Source organism: Colossoma macropomum, unplaced genomic scaffold (assembly GCF_904425465.1).
Source record: "Colossoma macropomum unplaced genomic scaffold, Colossoma_macropomum, whole genome shotgun sequence".
Lineage (NCBI taxonomy): Eukaryota > Metazoa > Chordata > Actinopteri > Characiformes > Serrasalmidae > Colossoma > Colossoma macropomum.
In genome coordinates, this window is record NW_023494798.1 from 3,539,400 (window position 1) to 3,553,416 (window position 14,017).

At 38.8% G+C, this 14,017-nt stretch overlaps 1 protein-coding gene across 1 annotated transcript; it reads left to right on the plus strand.

Moving 5' to 3' along the window:
- Window positions 1-4,780: 4,780 nt before the first annotated feature.
- LOC118818444 (extracellular calcium-sensing receptor-like) lies at window positions 4,781-10,494 on the plus strand. The gene is made up of 6 exons (XM_036585705.1): window positions 4,781-4,980; window positions 5,181-5,481; window positions 5,606-6,382; window positions 8,514-8,738; window positions 9,339-9,462; window positions 9,581-10,494. The coding sequence occupies exons 1-6, from the start codon at window positions 4,781-4,783 to the stop codon at window positions 10,492-10,494; spliced, it is 2,541 nt and encodes an 846-aa protein (XP_036441598.1).
- Window positions 10,495-14,017: the final 3,523 nt, after the last annotated feature.

The following is a 14,017-nucleotide window of genomic DNA, read 5'->3' on the forward strand; positions in this document are numbered from 1 at the left end:
TGTTAATATTACACTATATACACAATAATGAGCTAAAAACATTAGGACGACCTGCCTAATGTGCTGTTGGTCCTCCCTGTGCCACCAAAACAACTCTACAAGACGAGACCACTGAAAGTGCCCTGTGATATCTAGCACCATGATGTTAGTAGAAAATTCTTGAAGTCCTGTAAATCATGAGCTGGAGCACATGTGCATCAGACTTGCTGATCCAGCACATTCCACAGATGCTTGATTGAATTGACATCTGGGGAATTTTGAGGCCAGGGAAACGCCTGAGGAACTCTTCATCATGTTCCTCAGACCATTCCTGAACAATATGTATAGTGTGGCAGAGTGCATTACTCTGCTAAAAAAGGCCACTGTCATCATGGAATACCATCAACATGAAGGAAGGTACCTGCTCCGCAATGATGTCTTGTAGGGGGCACATTTTAAACTGATGTCCACATGTATGCCTGGAGTAGAACATCATCAAGCATCATGCCCCTTACCCTCTTGTCTTTTTCCCACAGTGCATCCTGGTGCCATCATTTCCCCAGGTAAATGCCATACATGCACCCAGCCATCTATGTGATGTAAAAGAAAAGGTGTTTTTGCCATCATTGCATCATTATTATAGGAATGGTAAAGAAGTATGCATTACAGTTTTGATATAGAATTTTTAAGTCAATTTAGACAATAGACAAAGATATTGGTATTCTTTTTTTTTTTTCTTTATGACAGAATATGTGTTTTAGCACAGTCAGACTAAAGTTGGACACAATTTGAATTGTATTTTCTGAAATATAAGGTAGAACACAGACACTCTCCCTTTAAGCCAGGGTTTTTATTGATAGGAAGCATCCAAATATTAATGAATTACACAAGTTTTGCAGTGAAATAATTTCATACAACCATCCGTTTCACAAATTAGGAATCTTAATGTTATACAGATACATGATTAGTCTTTGTTTTTCCTGTAGTGCGTGTATCTCAAACATTAAGCCCTTTTTGGGAATTTATTCCTCTTCTATATCTCATGCAATATTGAACAAATAATGGGAGACTCCTTTCTAATCAAGACTTGGTGGGAAGGATAGCACTCTCTCTCCCTATAACTGTACATGATACTATTACAACCACAATTCCAAAAAAGTTGGGACACTGCGTAAAATGTACAACCCCATTTCCAAGATTTGGGATGCTGTGCAAAATGTAAATAAAAACAAAATGCAATGATGTGCATATCAGATAAACTCTATATTTCATTGAAAATAGTACAAAGAAAACAAATCAAATGCTGAAACTGTATTGTATTGTTTTTTGAAAAATATTTTGAATTTGATGCAACAACACATTCCAAAAAAGTTGGGACAAAAGGCTGGCTAAAGACCACTCAGCTTGTTATCAGTGCACAGTTCAAAAGCCAGTATTCATGATGGTATAGGGGTGCATTAGTGCAAATGGCATGGGTGACATGCACATCTGTGAAGGCACCATTAATGCTGAGCGATAAATACATTTTTGGCAACATATGCTGCCATCTAGCTGACAATTTTTTCAGAGAAGGCCTTGATTATTTTTTAGCAAAACACTGTCAAACCACATCCTACATATATTACAGCAGCTTTGCTCCATATTAAGAGTGCTAAACTGACCTGCCTGCAATCCAGATCTGTCACCCACTGAAACATTTGGTGAATTTAGAAATTAAAAATATGACAAAGGAGACCCTGAACTGTTGAGCAGTTGAAATGCTATATCAAACAAGAACAAGAAAGCATTTCAATTTTAAAACTACAGTAATTGGCCTCCTCAGTTCCCAAATACTTACAGAGTGTTGCTAAAAGAAGAGTTGATGAAACACAGTGATAAACATGTCCCTGTCCCACCTTTTTTGGAACACGTTGGCATCAAATTGAAAATGGGCATATGATTTTCAAAAAACAATAAACTTTTTCAGTTTTAACATTTGATATGTTGTCTTTATAGTATTTTCATTTAAAACAAAATATTTACATGATTTGCACTGCATTCTGTTTTTTATTTACATTCTGCACAGCATCCCAACTTTTTTGGAAATGGGGTTATAAATAAATGTAAATAAAAACAGAATGCAATGATTTATAAATCTCATAGACCCATATTTTATTCACAATAAGAACATAGAACACATATCTGATGTTGAAGGTGAAACATTTTACCATTTCATGAAAAATATTAACTCTTTTAGAACTTGATGGCAGCAACGAATCCCAAAAAAGTTGGGACAGGGCCATGTCTACCATTGTGTAGCATCCCCTCTTCTTTTAACAACAGTCTGTATATGTCTGGGAAGTGAAGAGATTGCTGGAAACTCCAATTGCTGGATTTTTGGGAGAGGAATGTTGTCTTGTTCTTGTCTGATGTAGCATTCTAGCTGCTCAACAGTCCTGGGTCTTCTTTGCCGGATTTTTCATTTCATGATGCGCCAAATACTTTCTACTAGTAAAAGGTCTGGACTGCAGGCAGGCCAGTTCAGCACCCAGACTCTTCTTCTGGGAAGCCATGCTGTTGTGATGGATGTAATATGTGGTTTAGCATTGTCTTGCTGCAAGGACTTCCCTGAAAAAGACATTGTCTGGATGGCAGCATATGTTTCCAAAACCTGTATATTTCATTCAGCATTAATGGTGCCTTCACAGATGTGCAAGACACCCATACTATGTGCACATATGCTCCCCCTATACCATCATGGAAGCAGGATGCAGTGTCCATGATTTCCAAAAAAAAATTTCAAATGTTGATTGACTGGACCACAGGACACTTTTCCACTTCACCTCAGTCCATTTCAAATGAGCTCAGGCCCAGAGAAGGTGGCAGCACTTCTGGATTCTTTTTATATATGGTTTCTTCTTTGCATGATACAGCTTTAACTTGCATTTGTGGATTGCACAGTGAAACGTGTTCACAGACAGAGATTTCTGGAAGCATTCCGGAGCCCATGCAGTGATTTTCACTACAGAATCGCTGTCTGTTTTTAATGCAGTGCCACCTGAGGGCCCAAAGATCACGGTTGGCCAGTATTGGTTTTCAGCCTTTTCCCTTGCATACAGAGATTTCTCCAGATTCTCTGAATCTTTTCATGATATTATGTACCGTCGATGATGAAAAGCAAAAGTTAATTTTATTTATATTTATTTACATTTTACACAACATCCCAACTTTTTTGGAATTGGGGTTATATATGCAATATCTTTTTTTAGCTGTGGTTATGAAATTAGCAGTTTGCGTTCTGCTTGAGTGTGTTGAAATGTCTAGTAATATTGTGTTATCAGTAGTGACATTTGTCACAGCTTTACACTTGGATATGGGAGTACAAAAACTCGTTTCACCAATCATCACATCAATATATGCTTTTTCAACTCTCTTTCCAAATCCACTGGCAGAAATATGGAATTGCACCTTATTTTCTGCCCTGACAGCCATCTAATATTTTGGAATGGCTGCACTAGATTTTGAAATGTTGCTCTGGGCATTTGCTTCGATTCAGCCACAAGAGTATTAATGAGGTTGGGCACATGTTGGGTCATAAGGTTTGGCTTGATGCTCCAATTTATTCCAAAGGTGTTTGACACATTTGTAGGTAGCGCTATATGCTAATCAGTAAACTTCTACACCAAATTCAGCAACCCATGCTTTTAGGGAGCTAACCTTGTGTTAGTCTTGCATTTGACTTACAATCTACTACTTATCTATTACATACCTTGATCTAACCTTAACCATATCCTTATCTTCAGGTACAAATCTAAACTTTACTCTAAACTCAAGCCTAAGTTTTGTACTAATACTAATCTTTAAAATGTTGAAAAACAACACACTATCAAAAAATCCTTTAATAAAGTAACCAGCAATTGGTTATCTACTGGGGGCATTCCAAATAAAGTAGGCCAATAGCTACTGGAGCGGAACTGGCCTCAACCAAACTGGGGAGAAAATTTGGGTACACCCACCTAATGCGCTTTTTGAACATCAGATCAGCATCTGAGGTAATAGAATTGGAATTTAGTATTTTGCTCCAACTGAAATATCCAGTGATGGTACATTTGGAAGAGTTAGAAAAGATGCTTTTTCACTTGTCTAGGAAGAAGCACCACTGAGTTTATTAAGGGGAGAAATAGTTAAGGTAGTACTTTAGTTGGGCAGCCCAGTGTAAATGCTTCAAAGATGCTCATCTCCCATTTCATCTCCCAGTTGTATAATGAACTTACCTCAAATTACCCTAAAATTAATCTTAACCTCAATCCAAAATTTAAATCTCACGTTCACTCTCGTTCTAAGCCTAAACCTCTTTTTAACAGCGTGAAACAAGCGTTAGAGTAAAACGTTATGATCATAAGAATTATTCAAACAGTGGCGCTGAACTTGTTACAGCTCTCCGTGTGAGCTGGTGAGTTCAGTGTCTGAAGCGCGGATAACTTGTTTTGCGTAATCTTAACATTATGATCGTAACTGATGGAGGACAATTGTGGCAATTTCATCATCATATTCTCTTTGCTCAGGCTGACCTCTCGCTGGGACCTAATGCTTTTTTCAATACACCACAATTAAAAAAAAACACCAGATAAACAACAACAAAAATGATGTCATTCATTACAATTAACATTCAAGTCATAACCACGCCTCCTGAGTCTGAGCTCACATTCACAGGAGACCATAACAACGTGGCTATATAAAGACAGTCACTCTGGTCTTCAGAGGGCGGAGAACTGCCGAGCAGACCATGCAGATCACTTCTATGTCAATGATGTTTGTATCAATGTTGTGGATAACCGGGCTCAGTCCAGCAGCTTGCAAAACCGACCTGGTCAGCTGCAGGCGGTGGGCTGAGCCTCAGATGCCTGGTCTTTATATGAATGGAGATTTTTTAATGGGAGGAATTTTTTCATTTCATTCCTACACAAGTTCAGAAAACAAGACGTACACCAGACAACCACTCCAGCTACAGTGCTCTGGGAGGTCTGTCTGTGAGTGTGGAGTGAACAAAGATGCAAAGAGCACAACAGAGAAATGATAATAATTAATAATTACTTGATTATGTAATATTATGTAATAATTACTCTTTTGAAACCATGCGCTCCTTATGTGTGTGTATATATACACACACACACGTACACACACAATGTAATTCTGTATGTTGGTATGTTTTGTCTCATTAGTATGAGTTTCAGGGAGCTGCGCATCGCCCGTGCCATGGAGTTCACAATTCACGAGATCAACAACAGAACAGATCTCCTGCCGGGAATCACGTTAGGATACCGGATACACGACTCGTGCTCTGAAGTACCGATGTCAATCAAAGTTGCATTTCAGTTTGCAAACGGCATGGAACCATTTTTCAATGATACTGATTCCTGTTCAAAATCTGCAGCCGCCGCTGTTCCTGCTCTCGTGGGAGAGTCTACTTCAACCCCCTCTATCAGCATGGCCAGAATGCTAGGTCTCTTTGGAATTCCACAGGTGATTGTAGGCTGCATAAAAATGTATAAATGTTTAGTGAGTTATCAAGAACAATGTCATGTCCCATAATTGACTTTTAAATTCAATCAGTGTTCTCCATCTTCTTGTCTGTTCTGAATAACAGGTGAGTCATTTCGCAACCTGCGCATGTCTGAGCGATAAGCGTCAGTATCCTGCCTTCTTCAGGACCGTGCCCAGTGACCACCACCAAGCAGCCGCACTAGCAAAATTAGTCAAGCATTTTGGCTGGACATGGATTGGGGCAGTGCGCAGCGACTCAGACTATGGGAATTATGGAATGGCGGCGTTTCTACAGGCTGCACAAGAGGAGGGCATCTGTGTGGAGTACTCCGAGTCCTACTACAGAACAGATCCGCGCAGTAAACTGGAGAGAGTGGCAAACGTCATCCGCAGATCAACAGCCCGGGTAATAGTAGCGTTTATTCAAACAGGCGACATGCTGTTCCTGTTGCAAGAACTGGCAAAACAGCCGCCGCCTCCCCTCCAGTGGATCGGCAGCGAAGCGTGGATTATTCAGTCAGAATTTCTGCGGTGTTACTTTTGCGCTGGGGCGATAGGATTTGGGATCCCCCGCTCAGTAATTCCTGGTTTCCGTGAGTTTCTTCTGGATCTCTCTCCAGAACAAGCACTGAAATCACCTCTGCTAACGGAGTTTTGGGAGAGCTCGTTCAGCTGTAGCCTAAAAGGCTCCTCAGGGGGCGCGCGGGGATGTAACGGCAGCGAGGATATCCGCGCGCTGCAGAACCCATACACAGACACGTCGCAGCTGCGAGAGTCTAACCTGGTGTACAAAGCTACGTATGCCATAGCGCATGCCATCCACGGTGTTATCTGTAATGACACGCAGTGTGACAAGAGCGCTAAATTCACACCATGGCAGGTATAAAACTGATACATCTAACATCCAGTGCACCAGCTTCTTTTATAATTTATCTAATTATATAATAATTTATTATAATCTTAATAAATCAATGTCCTCTTAAGCTGGGCCTACACTACATGCTATTTTTGCCCTATTTTTTACTTTGATTTACACCTTGCGACAAATTTTCACAATCTAAAGCGAATTTTCAGGTCGGAAGCTCGATCTCATGCGAATGATAGCGCGGATGATGTGACAGTGTGAGAGTAGAAACGAGTGAATCGTCGTCCTCCTATTGATCTCTGAAATGATTGGGGACCCTTCGAACGTGTTTGATATTTACGAGTGGACGTTCACGAGTCTTGTAGTGTGAAAGGGTCCGAGATGTACTCAGCGAGTGAATCAGAGGCCTAGACTTCAGGAGAAAAAGGCGAAGAGAAGTGCATGCACAGCGCCTACACAGCGGCGCGCGGAGACAGAGGCCAGTTTTTAGTGAAACTTCACGTTTCTACACCTCACAGTTTGCGCTAGGAAAGTATACATTGGTCCAGTCCAGTGAGTTTAGCTTTTTTGTGTCATGTAATATCTGAGGACAACTGCAATTTTGACTTGTTATTCGTAGCCGAAACTCGTTATATTTGTTACTATCTCTTTGCCTTGATACGAAATTATGTGATGAACTGACCTTAATTCATATGATCTGTTGTATTATCTGTTTAGATTTTAAAAGTCGTGTGGTATAAGCCCAGCCTTAATGACATTTCATGTTTTTGATTCCCACTAAAATATGCTGGGACAAAATTTAATACCAGAAATAATTATATATTCTTGCATATATTTTAACATAGGATTGATTAAAATCAAATTAGTTAATGCATTTTTGGCATTTAAAAAAAAAAAAAAAATCGTCAGAACTGATGCTCAAACTCATAAGATATAGACCGATCAGGCATAACATTATGACCACCTCCTTGTTTCTACGCTCATTGTCCATTTTTTCAGCTCCACTTACTATATAGGTGCACTTTGTAGTTCTACAATTACAGACTGTAGTCCATCTGTTTCTCTGCATACTTTGTTAGCCCCCTTTTACCCTGTTCTTCTGTGGTTAGGACCCCCATGGACCCTCACAGAGCAGGTACTATTTGGGTGGTGGATCATTCTCAGCACTGCAGTAGCGCTGACGTGCTGGTGGTGTGTTAGTGTGTGTTGTGCTGGTCTGAGTGGATCAGACACAGCAGTGCTGCTGGAGTTTTTAAACACTGTGTCCACTCACTGTCCACTCTATTAGACACCCCTACCTTGTCAGTCCATCTTTTAGTTGTAAAGTCAGAGACGATAGCTCATCTGCTGCTGCTGCACAGTTTGTGTTGCTCATCCTCTAGTCCTTCATCAGTTGTCACAGGACGCTGCCCACAGGACGCTGTTGGCTGGATATTTTTGGTTGGTGGACTATTCTCAGTCCAGCAGTGACACTGAGGTGTTTAAAAACTCCAGCAGCACTGCTGTGTCTGATCTGCTCAGACCAGCGCAACACACACTAACACACCACCACCACGTCAGTGTTACTGCAGTGCTGAGAATGATCCACCACCCAAATAGTACCTGCTCTGTGAGGGTCCATGGGGGTCCTGACCACTGAAGAACAGGGTAAAAGGGGGCTAACAAAGTATCAGAGAAACTGATGGACTACAGTCTGTAACTGTAGACCTACAAAGTGCACCTATATAGTAAGTGGAGCTGATAAAATGGACAATGAGTGTAGAAACAAGGAAGTGGTCATAATGTTATGCCTGATCTGTGTATATAACATATGTCAGTTTCTGTGAAACCACTTGACATGCTATTTGTCATGCATAACATAACTAAACATCACTATAAAAAACTTTAAAAAACAAAAAAATAATAAGTTCTTACTGGTTAATTTAGAAATAGAAAAAAGCAAAAAAAAAAATATATATATACATCACTTTTCTGTGCTTGATTTTTGTTTTAAAGCTGTGAGACTCCCCAACGGTAGAATGTCGCAAATAATCACGATGATTCAGCAATAATAAATTCGTGTTTTTCCTAATGCATTGAAACAACTGATCAGAGTTCAACATTAAAGTTTGGTTCACAGTTTTTCAATTTATATATTCCTCTGCAGATACTCAACCAGCTCAAGAGAGTGAACTTCACTACAAACAATGGCTATCAGGTCACATTTGATTCCAATGGTGATCCTGTGGCCGTCTATGAGCTCATAAACTGGCAGTTTAAAAAAGATGGTGGTTTGGAATTCGTCACAGTGGGCCAGTATGACTCCTCCAAACCAAGAGGCCAGGAGTTCAGTATGAGCAGAGCTATCACCTGGGTGGGGGGACAGACCAAGGTACTTTCAGTACTCAATTCAATACATAAATTTAATGAATAACAGCAGTACATGAACAGTGACATCAAAGAATCCTGGGTTGCTCCTTATACGACATACAATAGACTTTATATAACTGGGTAACAAAGAGGGCTTCAATGTTTTTGTGTACTTAAGACGGTCTGAATAGATGCCACACTGAATTGTTTACCTTAATAGTAATAATAAATGATGAACTGCCAAACTGCAAAACAATGTTTACCATAAGGTTTAATTCTTTAAACAGTCAAAAAATCATTATCCCATAAAAATAACATGGTATAATGTAAAGTTTATATTATTTGGTGTCAACTCATGAACAATATAAAAAAATAAGATTTGATTAACAAAAAACAAATGAATGAATGAATGAATTAATTAATGAATAAAAAAAATACATACATTTATTTCACAGTAATTGTTAAATATATTTTACATTTTTGTCAAACAATCCAATTAAACAATGTCAACTTTGGGCTTAACAATGTTGTCCAAGAAAAAAATTCATCTGCACGAAGCAATTTGACCATGAGATTTTGGGGAAAAGCTATGATTGATTTGCATTTGTCTAATGTCTTTCAGGTGCCAAGATCTGTGTGCAGTGAGAGCTGTCCTCCAGGAACCAGGAAGGCTGTGCAGAAAGGAAAGCCAGTCTGCTGCTATGACTGTATACCATGTGCAGAAGGAGAGATCAGTAACAAGACAGGTTGTGTACCACTATACAGTGATCAACGTTGCTGGGGACAGCCCTGATATTTTAATTTATTTTCTTTCACTCTCTGTTCTTTCTAAAATATGGTTCTAAATATGTTTTAATATTTAAGACTCTTTGAACTGTTTGCGCTGCCCTCCTGAGTTCTGGCCAAACACCCAGCGAGACAGCTGCCTCCCCAAGCCTGTAGAGTTTCTGTCCTGGGACGACACTCTGAGCATCATCCTGACAACTTTTTCAATCACTGGGGCCTTCATAGCTGTATGTGTGGCTGCTGTCTTCTACAAACACAGAACTTCTCCCATCGTCCGAGCCAACAACTCAGAACTGAGCTTCCTGCTGCTCTTCTCATTGGCTCTGTGTTTCCTCTGCTCACTTACTTTCATTGGTCAGCCATCTGATTGGTCCTGTATGCTGCGCCACACAGCGTTTGGGATCACCTTTGTCCTCTGCATCTCCTGTGTCCTGGGGAAAACAATTGTGGTGTTAATGGCCTTCAGAGCTACACTTCCAGGCAGTGACGTCATGAAATGGTTTGGGCCTCCACAGCAGAGACTCAGTGTTCTTGTCTTCACTCTCATACAGGTCCTTATTTGTATTCTTTGGTTGACAATATCTCCTCCTCTCCCCTTCAAAAATCTAAATCAATACAAGGAAAGAATAATCCTGGAATGTGGATTAGGTTCAGCTATAGGTTTCTGGGCTGTGCTGGGTTATATAGGATTTCTGGCTCTTTTGTGTTTTATTTTGGCTTTTCTAGCTCGGAAGCTGCCTGATAACTTTAATGAGGCCAAGTTCATCACATTCAGCATGCTCATATTCTGTGCTGTCTGGATCACCTTTATCCCAGCTTATGTCAGCTCTCCTGGAAAGTTCACTGTAGCTGTAGAGATATTTGCTATTCTGGCCTCAAGCTTTGGTTTGATTACTTGTATTTTTGCTCCCAAGTGTTTCATAATCATGTTTAGGCCAGAGCAGAATACCAAGAAACACCTTATGGGTAAAGTTCCCTCAAAGGCTCTTTGAGACTCCTGCGCAAATTGTAAAAGTAGCACTATGGTTTACCATCTTATATAAAGTGTGCTTATTTAAAGTTAGCTTCATACACACATAATCCAAAAGACCTTTTTTGTTTTTGGGTTTTTTTTGGTTATGTTTTTGTTTGTTTGTTTTTAATTCATTAAAGTAAACATTTACACATTATTCACTTGGAGCTTTTCAATGAAACTGAGCCCAGAACATGTGGATAGAAATTGGCCTTGTTACAATTAGAAGAAAAGCTGGATACACCAAAACAGCACATTCATATGTGCTGTTTTTTGATTAACTAATTTGGCTATAGGCTGCAACAGGACTCAAGCACAAAATTGCCAGATGGATTTAACTTGCTTACAGAATTGAAAGGACTGCAACATTGTAACATAGCCACAGCTTTACATTCACGTGTATGTACTCATGTACATAATGGCTGCATTATCTATAAATAAATACATCAACCAAGTACATACATATTAATACCACATTTATATATTATCTTTAAAAACAACAGTAACTAAAACAAAGTTGCTGCTATGCAGAAACTTAAAATGCATGTGTTCACTTTGTGATAAACAACTAAACTTATAAGTTTCTAATAAGAATAGCTCAATAACACCATTGATTCTTTGTATGCTTCTACAACAGAGACAAGCCAGCAAAACAGCAATGAACTGTGCAGATTAGCTCACTGCACGGCTTGTGCAGAAACACTTTTCCATTCGTTATAACTTCCAAAAACACACATAGCATTTTACTTAACTGGAGCTTCAATAGATTAATTATACCTATCAAATAGTAGCAGTTTAATTATAGAATAGACATCACATCATTTCCAACTGCTGTACAGCCACTGCAACATAAAGGACATATAAGTCAATAAAAGTCCCCTTTCTTAGACAAGGTTCCTGACTCGCCCCGTCAGCTTGAGTATGTAGATGTCCCAACTACTACACATAACTCTTAGAATTTTAATATTTATTGAAATATGAAGAAATTACAATAATCTCATTTTGAATGCGAAGGTAATAATATGGAGTTACTCCCTTTTCCAGAACCACTGTGAGGAACTGATGTAACAGAATTAGAATTACACTTATGCCTGGTTAAGCTTACTTTACACACCTAAAAAATACGGTTCTTCAAGAGTTCTTTAGCAAAGAAAATGGTTCTATATAGAATCATGAATACTTAAAGAACCCTCAGCATGAATAAAGGTTTCTTAGCATCATTAAATAGTTCTTCTTCAAATTCATATATAATGTACTGTACATTTTTGAAAAGGGTGAGAGAACTTTTAAAATAAGTCTGACTTATACAGTTTATTTTCTGTGGTTAAGAGGCTGTTGTATCTAGTTATTTTGCTAAATAGGGCTGCCCAGAGCCACATTTGCTTGTTGTTTGTACAGTGTTTGTACAATGTTTTTTTTCTTCTTCTTTGTCTTTGTCTTGTTTTTCCTTTTTGTTTAAGTTGCTCATATCTATAAATGGATTAAGTCCAGTCCAGAAGGGAGCCAGAGCTATGAAAAAGGGATAAACAAAAATGAACAAGATGGAGTTTCAACAAGAAGAACTCTGGCAGTTTAAGCAGTCATTTCCAACCATACAACAGCAAGCGAAGTACAGATTAAGTCACAGTTGAGTAGCCTGCTCAAGGACTTTATGACAGCACAACAAACCAGATAGGACAGGTTTGTGCCGCAGGTTGCAGCACCAATTTGAACAATTGCAAAATGTGGTTCATCAAGACAGAAAAGAGTGACAACTGCTGGGAGGGGCAGCCAACCCAACACAAAGCACAGCACAAGACAGCAACATCCTTCGTTTAGCAAGTGGAAATGAAGACAGCCAGATGCTGCAGTCCACTAATGTTGACTGTACTGTGAGGAATGCTACTTTTGCAATGATCTTCCGATGTGGTCAGGAAACGGCCCTATGTGGTTCTGTAAAGAAAATATATTTGTTGAATACTGAATTTTAAATATGATATTAAATATATAATGTTCATTGCAATTAAACAATTATATTAAATAAGTAATATTATGCATTTCTCATGTGGTATAACATAGTTCCGTAATAACCATTTCATATAAATGTTTTCAATTACATACTGATAAGTGAACATTAGGGAAGTGACAGAAAGACTCTGTCATTGAAGTTGTGAAACCCAGATTTAAAGTCTTGAAATCTCACAAGCATTCTGCAAACTGGGCACACTTTTATATAAACTGTAACTGCTAGAAAGATTCAATATTATCTGCAATTAGTCATTCACACAGCAGTGACTAAACTAAATGAATCTTAATAAAATTCTGACTATAGTTGTGTAATCTTCAACCACAGGAAAAATGCAAAATACTGTCCCGTGTGTTGTCACCAGTCGGCTCTCAACCAGAGCTGGAGGACAAGGTTCAGAACAATATAGGCATACCACCTCCAATGGCTTAAATGACTCTGGGATTTGCTGTTCTTTAGTGGCAAGATCATAATGGAGGTCCTCTAGGATTTTCTTTTCTTTCCATAAATGTTCTGTAATTTTAATAACATCAGCAGACCTTCCAGCATACCGCCTTTGGGGTTCTTCTGTTTCTGTGACACTTTCTTTTCTATGTCATCAGTGTCTCCAAATTCAAATCAACTGTTGCTTTGAGTAAAAGTGGATATTCTTAAAACATGTAACACATTAAAGGTACTTGTGTATACAACTGACCTTGCTCTTCACTCTGCACTGGCAAATGCCACTGACCCAACTGGCTTTCAACGGTAACATGGGTTCTTACAAACTGACACCAGGTGTCCTTTTTGTTTGTAAAAAACAGTAAAATATAGTTGTTTAGAAATAGTTTAGAAAGACTAATTTCCTCCGATAAAACTGGGAAAACTTTACTTCTTGATCTCATTTTCTGAAAGAGCACAGATTGGCACACATGAACTAGCACTCTTGGTCCATGCTGCTCATTTTTCACATCAGTGCAAATAATGGGTTGCCTCTGTTTATCATGCTGTACCTCTTTTTATTTCATCTTAAATTTCAAATGTTGGTGAATTCAGAATGGCAGAGTTTACACTCAAGGCGATTAGATTTAGGCTGGTCCTGAGCAGTGGGTCAGTCTTTCGTGTCATCTGTTTCTAGAGATTGTTCCACTATAAATGCCTGTGTGTGTTTCACGGAAGCTGTAAATAATAATAATTACAAAGGGAGAAAACAGAAGACATTTACAGTTGGGAATATCAATCACCAACAGACTTCCATTCATAAATGCAGAAAAAAATTCTGAAAAATTAAATAAATTTTCTTCTGGCCTGTAAATGAATACACACGCTATTGAAAAAAATGAATGAATTTATACAAACCGTGATTTTCTTGAAGGATGATGATCTGCTGATGATTTGTTGGCACTTTGGACAGTGCCAATGGCTTCTTTTTGATTCATGTCTTGCAGGACAGAAGCCTGTTATGGAAAATTAGTCTAGGTAAACACAAGTATGGAATAGAGTATAGAAAAGCTGTTTA